The following is a 13,984-nucleotide window of genomic DNA, read 5'->3' as shown; positions in this document are numbered from 1 at the left end:
ACCACTGGAGATGTCCTAGGAGTTTATATTAACTCATATCTCTGGACTCTGCCCTGACCATCTTGGGAGGGGGGGGGGGGGCAAAGCAATTAATCTCTTCTATTTCTGCACTCAAGGCTGTATTTGACCCTTAAACCAACCTTTTCTTTTAGTGTTGCTCTAAGGTCACGGGTCTTAGCTTTCCAGAGAAAATGGCACACACGGCTGCCTTGCCAATATGCTATATTCTAAGTCCCCTTCCAGCTATGACTTCCTATTTTCTAAGGCCCTTGCAAGCCCTGTTTTTGTACCCCTGCCATCTCTCCCTCCTGGTTTTCTTTTCACTCTTAGAGAACACCACCTGAGGCCGAACATTCAGTGATACCAGTAATTCCCCAGAACTACTCGAATAATGATTAATGGACTCTCCCCTTGCCCATCCAAGTGATCCGGAACCATTGCTGTCATCATACAATCCTGTTCTCCGTCACTTACCATTTCCCCTTATTCCTATCCCTTCCCACCCATCCCCTTCCATGTCACATACTAACGCTAACCAGCCCTTCCACTCTTTGAAATGTCTGCTCCTTAGGAAACAAACATACTTCCATCTTCAATCTTTTTCTTTCTCATTCTTTTCATTTTTTGGTTCTCACTGACCCCTGGCTCCCTCCCAATGACACAGCCTTCCTGTCTACCATTTCCAAGAGCAGCTGCATCTTCACTCATCCCCCTCTGACTCACTAGTTGAAGAGGTTGAAGTTACTCCTCATCCCCACTTTCAAGCTTTCCCTCTACCTCCATCACTCAGTAACTTCTCCTCTGAAGTTCATTCAATCCATTTCCACAATCCAATAAAAATCCTAGCAGCTGCTGTCCACCAAACTTCAGAAAAACCTTTTTCCTCACTAAGTTCAGTCTTTCTCTCCCCCTCAATTTCTGCCCTCGTATTAGGTCGGATTTTGTTTTTCATTCTCATTAACCCAGAACTTGTGGTAGAAAAGGTGGGTGTGATCTAGCATGCACCCTAGATTTGGGGCAAGCAGACTTCAATGGATTGAAAGGAAAGAAAAGTAGGATTGAATGAATTTGAATTCTTGTAGGGACCTTAGCTCAAAAGGGATGGGAAGCTCATGCATATTGCCATTTTCTCAAATAGTCTCACCTCCCCAGTTCCTCAACTTGCTTATTTCCCATGACCTCCTTCTCCACCGTCTCTCATCTATACCCAGAGATGGTCATGGAAATGGAGCTTTTATGGGTGAGAGCAAGATCAAAGGGATTTTAGTCAAGAAAATACCTCCTTGATCTTGCCATCACCCACAAATATTCTACTTCTGTGTTCATAAACCTTGAAAGGCTTTTATCTGATCATCATCTGTGGTCATTTTACTTCTCCCTCTGCTTTACCCCCACAAGCCCTGTTCTTCATCCACTGATGAAAAATGTGACTTTTTAATCCCATCCATATGACCCCCAATTTCTCGACCCCTCAGTTCTCTCCCAGGCCATAGCCACAATCTGTCGCCTTCTTTATCTTGACCCTTTGTAAACCAGTCCAACTGTATCCTGTTGGAAATAAGGATACACAGGACTCTCTGAGCTGTGTGTGTGTGTGTGTGTGTGTGTGTGTGTGTGTGTATTGGAAAGTGGTGTTAGAGTTCCTTCCCTCTACCTTCCTATAAGTATCAGAATTCCTCTGAACCTTTGTGAAAAGTATCTCAGAAGGTTATAGGGGCAGCTACATGGCATAGTGGATAGAACACCAGTCCTGAAGTCGGGAAGACCTGAGTTCAGATCTGGCCTCAGACACTTCCTAGCTTTGTGACCCTGGGTAAGTCACTTAATTCCAATTGTCTCAGCAAAAAAACAAGAAGAAGTCTGTGGAGGAAGATTCTTTTCTCTCCATCTTTTATTTTGTTCCCCTACCCCTGCACCTGTCCAATTCTGCTAGACTATTTCTAAAATGAAGAGTCTGAGAGGCAATAACAGCTCATTCTTCATCCTGGGAGCTAGAAAATTTGAGGGTATATACTCTTAACAGGAATGATCCCTAAGCAATGATGCATCCTGAGATCAACGGACAACAGTAAAGGACATTTTTTCTAAACCCATCAGTCCATAAGAAGTAATACAGTACAATAAGAGTTCTTGCCTTAGAGCTGAGGAATCTCACCTTTAATAATAGCCATGTGATGTCGTGATGACCTTTCTCAGTCTCTATTTCCTCATCTATAAGATCGAGAATATAATAGCATCAACCACATAGAGTTATTTTGAGGATCAAATGAGAAATTTATAATATTTAATCAATTCAACTAAATAAGTATGAATATTTAATATCATAGAATTATTTACATAAAGTGCTTTGCAAATTTAAAAATCAGGATATGATTATGGGTTATTCTTTCCCATCCTCTCCCCCAGTGCCCAGCATGTCCTCCAGAAGGAGCTGATGAGAAGACTGCGGGCATGGTAGAGTTGACTTACTATAAACCCACTGGTCCAGGAAACTCTCCGGAGAGGTGTGAAAGCTTCCTGCGTCCTCAAGCAGAAATGCTTTCTGGGAAAACCAATGTCATCACTGAGTCAGGTCTCATCTTTCAGATCTCAAGCTCATAATATGATTTTTGTTGTTATTTAGTTGAGATGGAGCTTTATTAGAGCTCTCAATTCCTGGTTCTTGTTCAGCCCTGTAGGCAGGTGCTGGCCATCTGGTACTAATTCAGAAAAGCCTCATTAAACTCAGTCAGCTGCTTTTCATGGGCCCTCTGCACTTGATACTCCCCTCCCTTTCCGGTCTACCTGATACCTCAACTCCTAGCTCCCATTCTCAGGAGGCAGTCCTCCATGTCAACATCCAGATTATATTTTCTGAATTGATACATTCTTCAATGGGATTTTCATTAAGCAGGCTGTGGGCTAGGCCCTATAGGTAGGGTCATATCCCTCAGACATTATAGAATGTTGGATTTGGAATTTTGAACACAGAACTTAAGATCTGGGAATGATTTTAGAACGTGCAATGTCAGAACTGAGAAGGATCTTAGAACACAGAAGGTGAGGACTGAAAGGAACCTTTGAACATAGAATATCAAAACTGGAAGAGAGCTGGAGGTCCTTAGAACAGAGGCTGTCAGAGCAGGGAGAACCCTTAGAACCCAGAATATCAGGGCTGGGAAGGCCTTAGAACCCAAAATGTCAGAAGTGAGAGGGCCCTTAGAACCCAGAATGTCAGAGCTTAGGAGGAAATTTAGGATCTTAAATGTCAAAGTCAGGAAGAATCCCAGAAATCATCTAGTTCATTTTTTTCATTAGATATAAGAAAAAATACATTGGCTGAGCTAGGATCAGAACCATGGTCTCTTCATTCCAAAGAGAACAAATCTAACCCCTTTTCCATATATGAATCGTTCAGCTGTTTCAAGTACAATCACGATATTCTTAATTCTTCCTACACATTCCCAGTTTCACTGATTGATTCCCACATTCAATGACTTCTTCCCTATCCTGCTTGCCTCCAGGGGATGCTACTGTCCAGTTTAAAGAATGTCCTTCTCAGACTACTGCTCTATCAAATACCATGTTTCAGGTTGTGGTCTGACCAGGGCAGCGTGCTAAGGAAGTGTTTCTAAACCTCAAGGTTCTGTCTTTCCTAATGTCCAATGTCACATTAGTTCTTTGGCTCTAACCATAACACTATTGACTCATGTTGAATTTTTGGCCCACTAAGAACCACATATTTTTCAAATTGGCATGTAACCATGGTTCCTCCATTCAATACTTGTGAAGTTGACTTTTTGAACCCAAATGTAAAACTTTACAATTATCTCTGCTGAATAATTCAATTCAATTCTCCAGCCTGTCAAGGCCTTTTTGCCCTATTGTACCAGTCTCTTAGCTATTACTTTCTACCATTATTTCACCTGAAAGTCTTCTAGACATATCATTTATATGTTTATATCATTGAGAGTAATGTCTTTGCCTTTCTGCTACTAAAGCATCCTAAGTGGAAAAAGTCCTGGTCTTACAGAAACAGGAATCACATCTGAAACCTGCATGTCTCCTGGGAGATTCAAATTCACTCCCAGGGTAGGACAGTTGTAGAAACCCCTACTGGCTTATTCCATGTATTAATTATCTTATTTTCTCCATATTGATACATCCCTCAACATTCACAGCTTATCCAGCAAAATCGTGTTTCTTTTCACAACAGCCTATTATATTTCCTTTGCTGCTCTGCAGTAAGGTACAAATGGTTCATCAAGATGTGTGAGCAGTGGAATATGGTTAGACTCAGTCTCCACCTCCCCCTCACAGCCTTTTTCTTCCTCTTCTAACCTTCACCTCCCCCTCACAACCCTATCTCCCCCTCACATCTCCTTTTCCTTGTCCCACCCCAGACCTCCTCTGCTTTTGTGTCTTCCTTCTTCCATACCAAGATTAATGAGTGTCTCTTGGAAACAAATCATTTCTTCTTGAACATTATTGTAGCAACAGAATTTTCCATTACTGTCAAAAATTTCCAATTTTCTTGTTAGTATTCTCAATAAAGGGGAGGAGGGGGAACTCATCCATTATGAAGCAAAATAGACTTGACCTCTATAATAAGGCAATAAAACTCCAGTACTGTGAATAAGTCAGCTTCATGCTGCCTTTTTATTCTCTGTAGTCTAGAAATCTTAGAAATGGAGAAAACTTTCAACTTCCTCTAAGCAGGACCCTCAGTCTGACTGGGAAATATGGGTTGAAACATTCAAAGCAGTGATACTAAACTCAAAAAAAGGGGGAGCACTAAATCATATATAAGGATCCCTGTGGGCCACATATGGACTTAGAAAACCACATATTAACATCATCTATGTTTATTGTAATTTTATTTATTTTCTTATCTATTTCCCAATTACACTTTAATATGGTTCTAGCTGTACTTGGGATTCTTGTGAACTTTCTTAAATGTTGTAAGATAGAGGGGATGTATGTTTGAGATCTGTTTTGTTTTGTTGGATTTTTTTGTCTCAATAGTATTTTATTTTTCCATATACATGTAAAAATACTTTTCAACATACATTTTTGTAAGATTTTATGTTTTCTCCCTCCCTCCCTTACTTTCCCTCTCCCCAAGTCAGCAAGCAATCTGGTATAAGTTATATATGTGCAATCCTTTTAAACGTGTTTCCATATTTGTCACTTTGTGCAATACCAGAACAAAAGGGAAAAAACTATGAGAAAGAAAAAAGATAAACAAACAAAAAAGTGAAAATACTATGCTTTGGAGTTCTCCATTTTACCACTAGCAAGCTTTATGAAATTGCAATGATTACCTTTTAGTGAGAAAAAAGGTTTTTTTTTTCCTTTTCTTGTTTAGTTCTATCTCCCTTTTTGAGGGAGGTAGATGTCTCCTTTCCGGGCCTGGAGTCAGGAAACCCCAGTTCAAAGCTAGCCTCAGACACTTAGTAGTTATGTAACCCTGGATGACTCAGTTAACCTCTGACTGCCTCTGTTTATTCAGCTGTAAAATTCAAGCTGTAAAAACTGAGATCTGCCTCCCAGGTTTATTATGAAGATCCAATGATTTAATATTTGTAAAGTCTTAAACTTTTTAAATAGGGGGCCAGTTCACTGTCCCTCAGACTGTTGGAGGCTGGACTATAATAAAAACAAAAACTTTGTTTTGTGGGCCTTTAAATAAAGAAGCTTCATAACCCTGGGTGAGGGGGATACATGTCCTCAGCTGCTGCAAGTGGCCCACAGGCCATAGTTTGAGGACCCCTGCTAGAGCAATACCTGACACATAGTAGGTATTTATTAATTATTTGCTCCTTTCTTTCTTTTCCCTTGTTTTGTTCTGTCTCAACTTTTCCAAAGACAAAAGCCTAACTAAGGTCGAAGTCAAAACAGCCAGTTAACCAGCATTTATTAAGCACCTACTATGTGCTTGACAGGGTGATGTTGGTCTTCTTCCCCTCCCCTACTTTCATCACCAGCCAGTCATCAGGAAGAGCAGATTCCATCTCCACAAAAATCTCTCACCTTAATTGCCTGACCCACGCCACTGCACAGACAAATAGCACACACACTCTCTTACCCAGGAGCTGGCAACCTATTACCGGGCTTGATGAATTAGCTCTAAAAAGCAATTACAAGGCAATTAATTGGACAGCATTGTCGCCCGGGTGCCTATATTTGAACTCTCCGTGCAATAATTCTACCCCACAGATTGGGCAGTGGCATCCAGGAGGGACTGAGCAGCTTTGGAAACTCTGGGAGTTCTGACTCCCCGACTTAGCCCACATCTAAAACTGGCTAAGTCCTTGATCACAGGCTTCTGCCAAAGTCCACTGAGGTAGTCTTTTACCAGAGAGCTCTGGGAAAGTCTTCAGTTTGGAGGGTGTTGGAATCTAGGAGCTAGAGAGACTATTGGTAGAGAAACAGTGTGATATGGAAGAAAGAACCTCAAAATAGAGAGGGGTCAAGGGAGCTGATGAGCAAAGCTCCCCTATGTCAAAGAAGAAGAAGAACTAGCTAATATAATAATAGTTAATAATTTACATAGTGCTCTAAGATTTGCTAAGCATTTTACAAATATCATGTCATTTGATTCTCACAATAACCCTGATAGGTAGGGAATATTATGATCCCTATATTACAGATATAGGTTAAAGTTAAAGTCCAGGGTCACACATCTAGTACGTGTCTGAAGCTGGATTTGAACTCCAGTCTTTCTGACTCCATCCACTGCACTGCCAAGCTGGTTCTCTGCTAAACAGGATGAGCAGAATTTGAGGCACCAAACGGGTACAAATATAAAAAGAAAAGCAGTTCCTGCCTCTACTAGAGACATAACAGCAATTATAAAGATAAGTAAACACAAATTATGCAAGTTACTTAACCTCTCTGTGCCTTAGTTTATTTGTCCTAAATGGGGGAAGCTGTATTAGATTCAATCAATTCAGCAAGCATTTGGTATTTGGTTGGTGGAACATATGTTTACAATTCTTGGCTTAGTGTATAAACATGGGAGCGAGGTACAATAGTGCACAGAGCACTGGGCTTGAATTTGGAAGATTCATCTTTATGAGTTCAAATCCAGCCTCAGACACATACTAGCTGTGTGAAGTAAATGTCTGGGACTGGAGTTGAACTCAAGTCTTCTTGACTTCAGGCCCAGTACTCTATCCATTGTGTCAACTATCATCACTTTATAGTTACCTATATATATCTTAGTATGCAATTATGTGCTACACACTGTGCTAGACAGTGAAAGCACATATGCAAAAATGAGGTAGTCCCTGCCTTCAAGAAGCTTACACTCTACTAGGGCAGATAGCTGCTGTCCAGATTGAAAAAAATTAATACAAAGACATTTCAGGGACTAAGCACAACAGGGAATCAAGGAAGATCTCCCACAGAGGGTGACCCTTAAGTTGAACTTTGAAGGAAGTTAGTCATTCCAAGAAGTAGAGGCAGGGAACTTCAGACATGAGGGATAGCTTGGGCAAAAGAATGAAGATTAGAAATGGAATTACCTGCATGATGAAGATCAAATGAATCACTCTGCATAGAGTATGTGAGAGAGAGTATTGTTTAGAGTAGCCTTGAAAGACTATGAAGGGTTTTCAAAATCCAATAGAAGAGCTTGAATTTTATCCTAGAGGCAATAAAATGCCCCTGGAACTGCTTAAGCAGAAGAGCAACTTGGTCAGACCTCTAAGATGACTTGAGTTCTCTTTTATCTCAAAATGTACAGCCCATCCTGATCCATCCCTTGTCACATTTTCAGTCCCTGAATTTGAAGGACCTATTTATCTATCTATCTATCCATTCATCCATCTGTCCATCTATCTTATATCTATCCATCCATCCATTCATCCTTCCATTTATCTACCTGCTATCCATCTATCTATCATCCATCTATCCATCCATCCATCTATTTGAACATGCATCTATTCATTCATCCATCTATTTATTATCTATCTATCCATCCGTCCAACTATCCACCCATCCATCCATCCATCCATCTATTCATCTATCTATGACATAGACTTCTGGGTCTTACCAGATTTCCCAAAGAGCTTTTTCCATCTGACCAAGTAGTTAGTGAGATTATAGTCTAATACGAATTATCTGGGAACTAGCAAGTCACCTCAAATTGGACAAAGCACTTTCTCTCTGGGTCTATAAAATTAAAATGTTTTAGTAGGATCTCTAATGGATATTTTTTAAATCTCCCATTTCCTGCTAATAATCACAGAGGTTCCCTTCCTACTAGGTTCACCTTTCTTTGTATCCCAGTGCCAAATATTATTCTATGCATGTAAAAAGCATTTAATGTTTGGGGATTGACAGACTGTGTGGCTTTAGACACATCATTTATTTCCTTTTTATATGTTGTCTCATATTTAAAACATGGACTTCAAACTAAATGATTCCAAGATCCTTCCAGCATTAAATCCCTTGGGAATGTTTCCATGCCGATTAATGTTTACGGGTCCCATTCTTAAGGATGGGCTGGTGACAGGTTTATCTGATAAGAGTATTCTATGACAAAGGATTGTAGAGTCTGACTTAAATACTCTCCTTTCTGTGTCACACCTGTATTTTCCACTTCGGAGCCTTGTGCTCTTGAGCAAGTTCCTTCTCTCAGTTTCTCTGTCCTAACTCTAGGGTGTAGGAATAGTGGCTGGGGAGAAGGGGAGGGGGAGTTGGGTGTTCTTTAAGGACCCTTCCACCTTTCAATGATCCTGTAACCCAAGAAGTGACTAATGGTGGTAAAATAGTTTTTATCAAGTGTCTGCATGGTTCCAGTATATGTAGTAAAAAGAATGGTGGGGTCTGGAAAACTGAGCTCCTTGTTGACTGTATGACCATGTGCAAGTAGAGACTTCATATCTCTGGGCCTCAGTTTCTACACCTGTCAAATAGAAATGAGAAAAGTTTGTCCTGCCTACAAATCCATCCCGAAGTATTTATGAAGAGTCTACTAAGATATAGTTGACTTTATCACTCATTTAGATGGTTGTCTCTCTCCTTTCCCAGTGTTACAGGCATCCGAGAGGCTGAGAGGTTTGGGACCCCCCCAGGAAGGGCTTCCAGTGTCACCCGGCAGGGGAAGGAGGAGACCAACAGTAGTGTCAAGTACAAGACTGGCCGGGTAAGACTGAGAATCCCAAATGTCCCAGCCCCTCTCTGCTAGGTTTCAGTGGTGTTAAGAGATAGAAGACCTGGGCTCTGCCCAATTATGAATTCAGTGAAAAATTCTTTTTTTTTTTTTTTTGGTGACTGGGATGAGCCCTTCCAGCTGTGACATTCCATGTTCTAAGGCCCCTCCCAGCTCTCACATCCTATATTCCAAGGACCCTCCCAGTTGTGACATTCTATTTTCTAAGTTTTCTCTGAGCTCTGACATTGGGTCCTAAGGCTCCTCCTAGCTCTGACATTGAGTGTTCTAAGGTTACTCCTATCTTTGACCCTGTGGGTTCTAAGACACTCCCCCTCATTTCTGACAATCTCTTTTCTAAAGCCTTTCCCTGATAATAGTCCACATTTGATGAGCCCTTCTAAATCTGACATTCTATGATTCTATTTTTTTCCAGTTACCACTAGGGAAGATTGGAAGGGGATTCAGCAGCAAAGACCTTGACTTCCATGATGACTACGGCTCTCTCAGAAATGAAGATTGCTTCGATGATGACCCTCAAGATAGACCAGATCAGTGTCGTTTAGAAAACTACAGTGGACTGGAGGTCACCAACGTGTAAAAAATCACTTAATTCCCACCAATCTCATGGGCCAAGGAGAAAATCAAAGCGGGAAGGAAGGTGCTTATGAAGAACCCACCCAACTGGGTATACATAGAAACTTTGAGCTAAGTGACAACATGACATTGTCATCTTGTTAGCCAAGGAACACTCCCCAGACCAAACACAACTTAATTTCTAAGCTGACCAACTTTAGGGGGATCTTGTAATGAGCTCCTCCTGGACACTGGAGGATCCATACCCAGAGAGCTCCAGAAAAGGACCTTAACTATCCAAAATCCTTTCCTGGACTGTTTAAATATCCCTTCACCTGAAATTAGTAAACTAAGAAGACCCTTCACAAGTTACTAGGAGCGCTAAAGTTCTCAGATTCTCAGACCTAATTTCAGAGGGAATTTAGAAGTTAAACCATCTGTGAGCTATTCCTGAACCCCAGACCAAGCCACCATGAGTGGGAAAGACCCACATTGCCCACACCCTCCCCGCTAGCTGGTGGCTTAATTCCATATTTCAGACACTGATTTGAACTAAAGGAAAAGTAACTTTGGAAAAGGAAAGTGATGACCCAGCAAACATCTGCCCTTCTGGCTGGGATAGCCTGTGGAGAAAGCAATGGGCAGACAAGGATGTTGTCTTGTTGGTTTGATGTCCAAGTGAGAGCTTCACCTTCTAATTTTTCTCTCCCTTTGGTTTCCAGGGGATCTGTAGGGATTCCCCAGCCTTCCAGACTCCAGCCTAGATTGTCCTGTAGACAGCAGGCAGAGTGGCTAAAGCCCAAGATTTAAAGACATTGGGAATGCTTGCTCTGTTTCTTTGATGCCTATGGAATCTTGGAAAATTAACTTCTCCCTGGGCCTCAGTTTACTTGATTATAAACTGAGAGACTAGACTAGATAATTTCTAAAGCTTCTTCTTGCTCTACTTCTATGATCTTGTGATCTTTCTTGGAGTATTGACTCTCTCTGTATGAGCTTGGGCTAATCATTTACCTTTCCTGAGTCTAGTTCCTCCTTTATAAAATGAATGGGATGACCTTCCACCTCTAAATTTATTATCTTATGATGTGAGGCAGGTCCTGGACTTTCACCAAAAGAGTGGCCCCTGGATTTAGGGAAATGCTTAACAAATTCATGAGGGGTAGAAGTGGTTATTCTGCCTAAAATCTTGCACCAGGAGAGGGTACAATTGTTTAAAAAAAACTGTGACCATGCTTAGGGATGAGGTGAGTGGTACTGTATGCACATTGCCTGGGAAAACTAAGGGTTTTTTCCTTTTTAACAAAGCAGAATCATCAATATCAGACTCATCAAAGTAGCCAGTCTCTCCACCAGTGTAAACCTCAATCCATTGATCTCATCTCACACTGTGTAATTCTTATCCATATTTTTCCAAAAGTCCTCCAAAAGAGATCCACTCAACACTCAGCCTTTAGTTCTTTTTATACTTCATGGATGCATCATACTCAAGCTGTTCATTTGCTGAGGCACAAAAATGAGGAGATAAATGTTCACCAAGGGTTTTCACCATGTCGTGGAATACATCCTGTGCATTGTCCAAATGCAGGAGGAGGAGGTTCTCCAGACACTTCTGATAATAAATGTGGCACTGTGCTGGTTGCTTCAGGATCAAAGATACCACCAAGATCTTTCAATGAGATCCACAGCCATTAAGAAGAAATCAACTTGGCTATCCACATGGGAAAAACTAAGTGGTTGAAAAATGTGTGATACTCAGATTAAGATATTCCACAGAACGGGTGACCTGTTGAATTAGTACATCAGGACATATATTATATATATATTTGAATGAAAGATGTTATTGAAATAGTCCCCTATTCACAAGAGTTTGCTTGAGACAAGAGCCATGAGGAAAATAAGCTTAATTCTTCTCAAGAGTGCCGATGTTGTCTTTAATTTAGGGGGACGTGGGATTGAGGGAGTAAGAAAATCTTGTTCAGTATTCAAATAACGAATTAGGGTTTTTTAATGACTCCATTACATGGAACATAACATGTCTGCTCACGTGAGTCTTAACCAAGATGTAAGGCCAACGGAAAGGAACCAAGAAGGTTCCTTCTGCAATTGTCATTGCATTGTGACCTCCGCCTAGTGACCTCACCTGTCTGTGCCTCAGCATTTTCATCTGTAGATCAGGGACAGGGCACCTTGTCCTCCACCTACCTCACAGGGATGTTGTGAGGACTAATATGCACTAATTTCTGTAACACACTTCATGACTTCTCAGAAGGAGCTTTATGGCAGTGGGCACCCCCTGCTTCTCCCTTCAAAGACAGGGGAGCAAGGCTTTTTGTTCTAGCTCTCACTCACTTCAGTCTCACTCATAACTCATATGGAAAGTCAGGCCAAGGGCTTTTAAAATTCAGTCTGTTTCCAAAAAGGGTCAAAATGATTAGATGCAAAGAGAAACAAAGTGATGGTCAAATAAGCAATTGTACCGAATCTTTCATTGGATTGGCTGCATTCATCAGACAATTTAACACAGTGCTAGGCCCACAAGAGGTGCTCAGTAATTCTTTAAAAGATTTCATCTTCTTGCATGCAGATATTGGGACAAAAACAAAATTTCAAACAAAAAACCTAAAAATGAATGCCAACTAATGACTGAGGCAGAGTTCAGATTCATCGATCTGTTTACACATCTATTACTAAGACTAATAATTTGTTTTAACTAAGAAGGTCTATATTAAAGCCATTGATATCTGTGTGAATAAATGAAAACACATTTGATTTTCCATACATAGCAAATATCCAATTTCAGGAAGTGTTTGGTTTTTTGTTTTGTTTTTTCCTGAGGCAATTGGGATTAAATGACTTGCCCAGGGTCACACAGCCAGGAAGTGTTAAGTGTCTGAGGTCATATTTGAACTCAGGTCCTCCTGACTTCAGGGCTGGTACTCTATCCACTGCATCACCAGCTGCCTCCAGGGAGTATTTTTAAAAGTATTTATGCTGTAACTAGGTCTCAGGTTGAAGAAAGAGCATCCTAACAGAAGTATAAATTGAGTCCCAGGCATGAATTTGTTGATTTTGCTTCCCTAAGCCAGGGACCACTCTTTGGTCTTTAACTATCCACTAGAATGGATTCAGAATATCATTTCCTTCCCCTAAATATTTGGATAATAGATATATTAAATTAATTCTACCATTTTAATGAAGAAATCCCTTATATACCAATTGATTTGACTTTTTGACCTCAAAGATTTGTATTTTTCCTGCTGCCATATATGCTAGAAGGGCTAGTAAGAGCATAACCCATTGGGGCATTATTTCATTTCATGATACCCGGGGTGCAATTGGCAACTTCCCTAACCTGTACTACTGACATTTATTTATGCCCCATGCTTGTTTCCCAATAATACAAAATTTCTGCACTATATCCTGTGTATCAGTGTCTGCTGGATCCCTGATCCCAGTACTACAAAGGGAAAGCTAAAAGCCCTCATGGAATCTAACCACAGTGTTCTAGCAACATCAGTGGATTTGGAGTGACAGGTCCCAGCTTTTCCATTTTCTACTCTTCTCACATTGGGCAACTAACTCTCTTCACTTCCCAGAGCCTCAATTTCCTCCTTTATAAGAGAGAGTTAGACCAGATATGATCTTAAAGTCCTTTCCATCTATAAAGCCAATACTATTCTTTCCACACACATCACCATCTGAACAAAGATTCAGGTAGCTCTCTAAGAAAGTCAAATGATGTTCTTGCAGTGAAGAATTGGTACACACTTGCATAATTTCATATCTGTACCATAAATGAGAAAAGCAGAGCCATAACTAGGATAGTTGACTGAGTGATCTTGGACAAATTAATTACCTCCCCTGAGTCTCAGTTTGTAAAATGAGTGGGATAGACTAAATAATCTCTGAGGTCCCTTCCACTTCTAGATTTATATAATAGAGAAGAAGCGGTGTGTATATGATATGAGGATAGGATGCCTGGAGCTTGGGATCAAATAGCCAAACTTAGAAGGTACTGAAAAAAAGTCTGGAAACATATTGCTTTCCTGCCTTGTACCCAGTGGCTTCACCCTAATTAAGCTGTCCTTTTCCTATCTGAAGTGAAAATTTCCAGTTATAGTTCTGGAGAAAGGGGGAAAGACTCTTGGAAACTGATATGGCTTTTCAGAAATAGCTTTCCTTCCTAAATTCCCAAAGTAATGGGATATGAGGAAGCTCATGGAGGCAAAGCATCAAATTTCCTTCCACAAGCAAATAAATTACTAA

At 40.7% G+C, this 13,984-nt stretch overlaps 1 protein-coding gene across 3 annotated transcripts in view; it reads left to right on the top strand.

Annotated features, from left to right (window-relative positions):
* Positions 1 to 12,573, top strand: part of KAZN (kazrin, periplakin interacting protein) — a 579,480-nt gene extending 566,907 nt beyond the window's left edge. For all 3 annotated transcript variants that reach the window (XM_031962824.1, XM_031962825.1, XM_031962826.1), the window contains 2 exons: positions 9,019 to 9,133; positions 9,576 to 12,573. In XM_031962824.1, the coding sequence (XP_031818684.1) occupies positions 9,019 to 9,133; positions 9,576 to 9,740 (280 nt within the window). In that variant the 3' untranslated portion in view covers positions 9,741 to 12,573. The remainder of the gene's footprint in view (positions 1 to 9,018; positions 9,134 to 9,575) is intronic.
* The last annotated feature ends 1,411 nt before the right edge of the window (positions 12,574 to 13,984 follow it).

The sequence above is a fragment of the Sarcophilus harrisii genome, chromosome 3 (assembly GCF_902635505.1).
Source record: "Sarcophilus harrisii chromosome 3, mSarHar1.11, whole genome shotgun sequence".
In the NCBI taxonomy this organism is placed as follows: Eukaryota; Metazoa; Chordata; class Mammalia; order Dasyuromorphia; family Dasyuridae; genus Sarcophilus; species Sarcophilus harrisii.
Note: the sequence above shows the minus strand (reverse complement) of the source record. Positions and strands in the feature narration are given on the sequence as shown.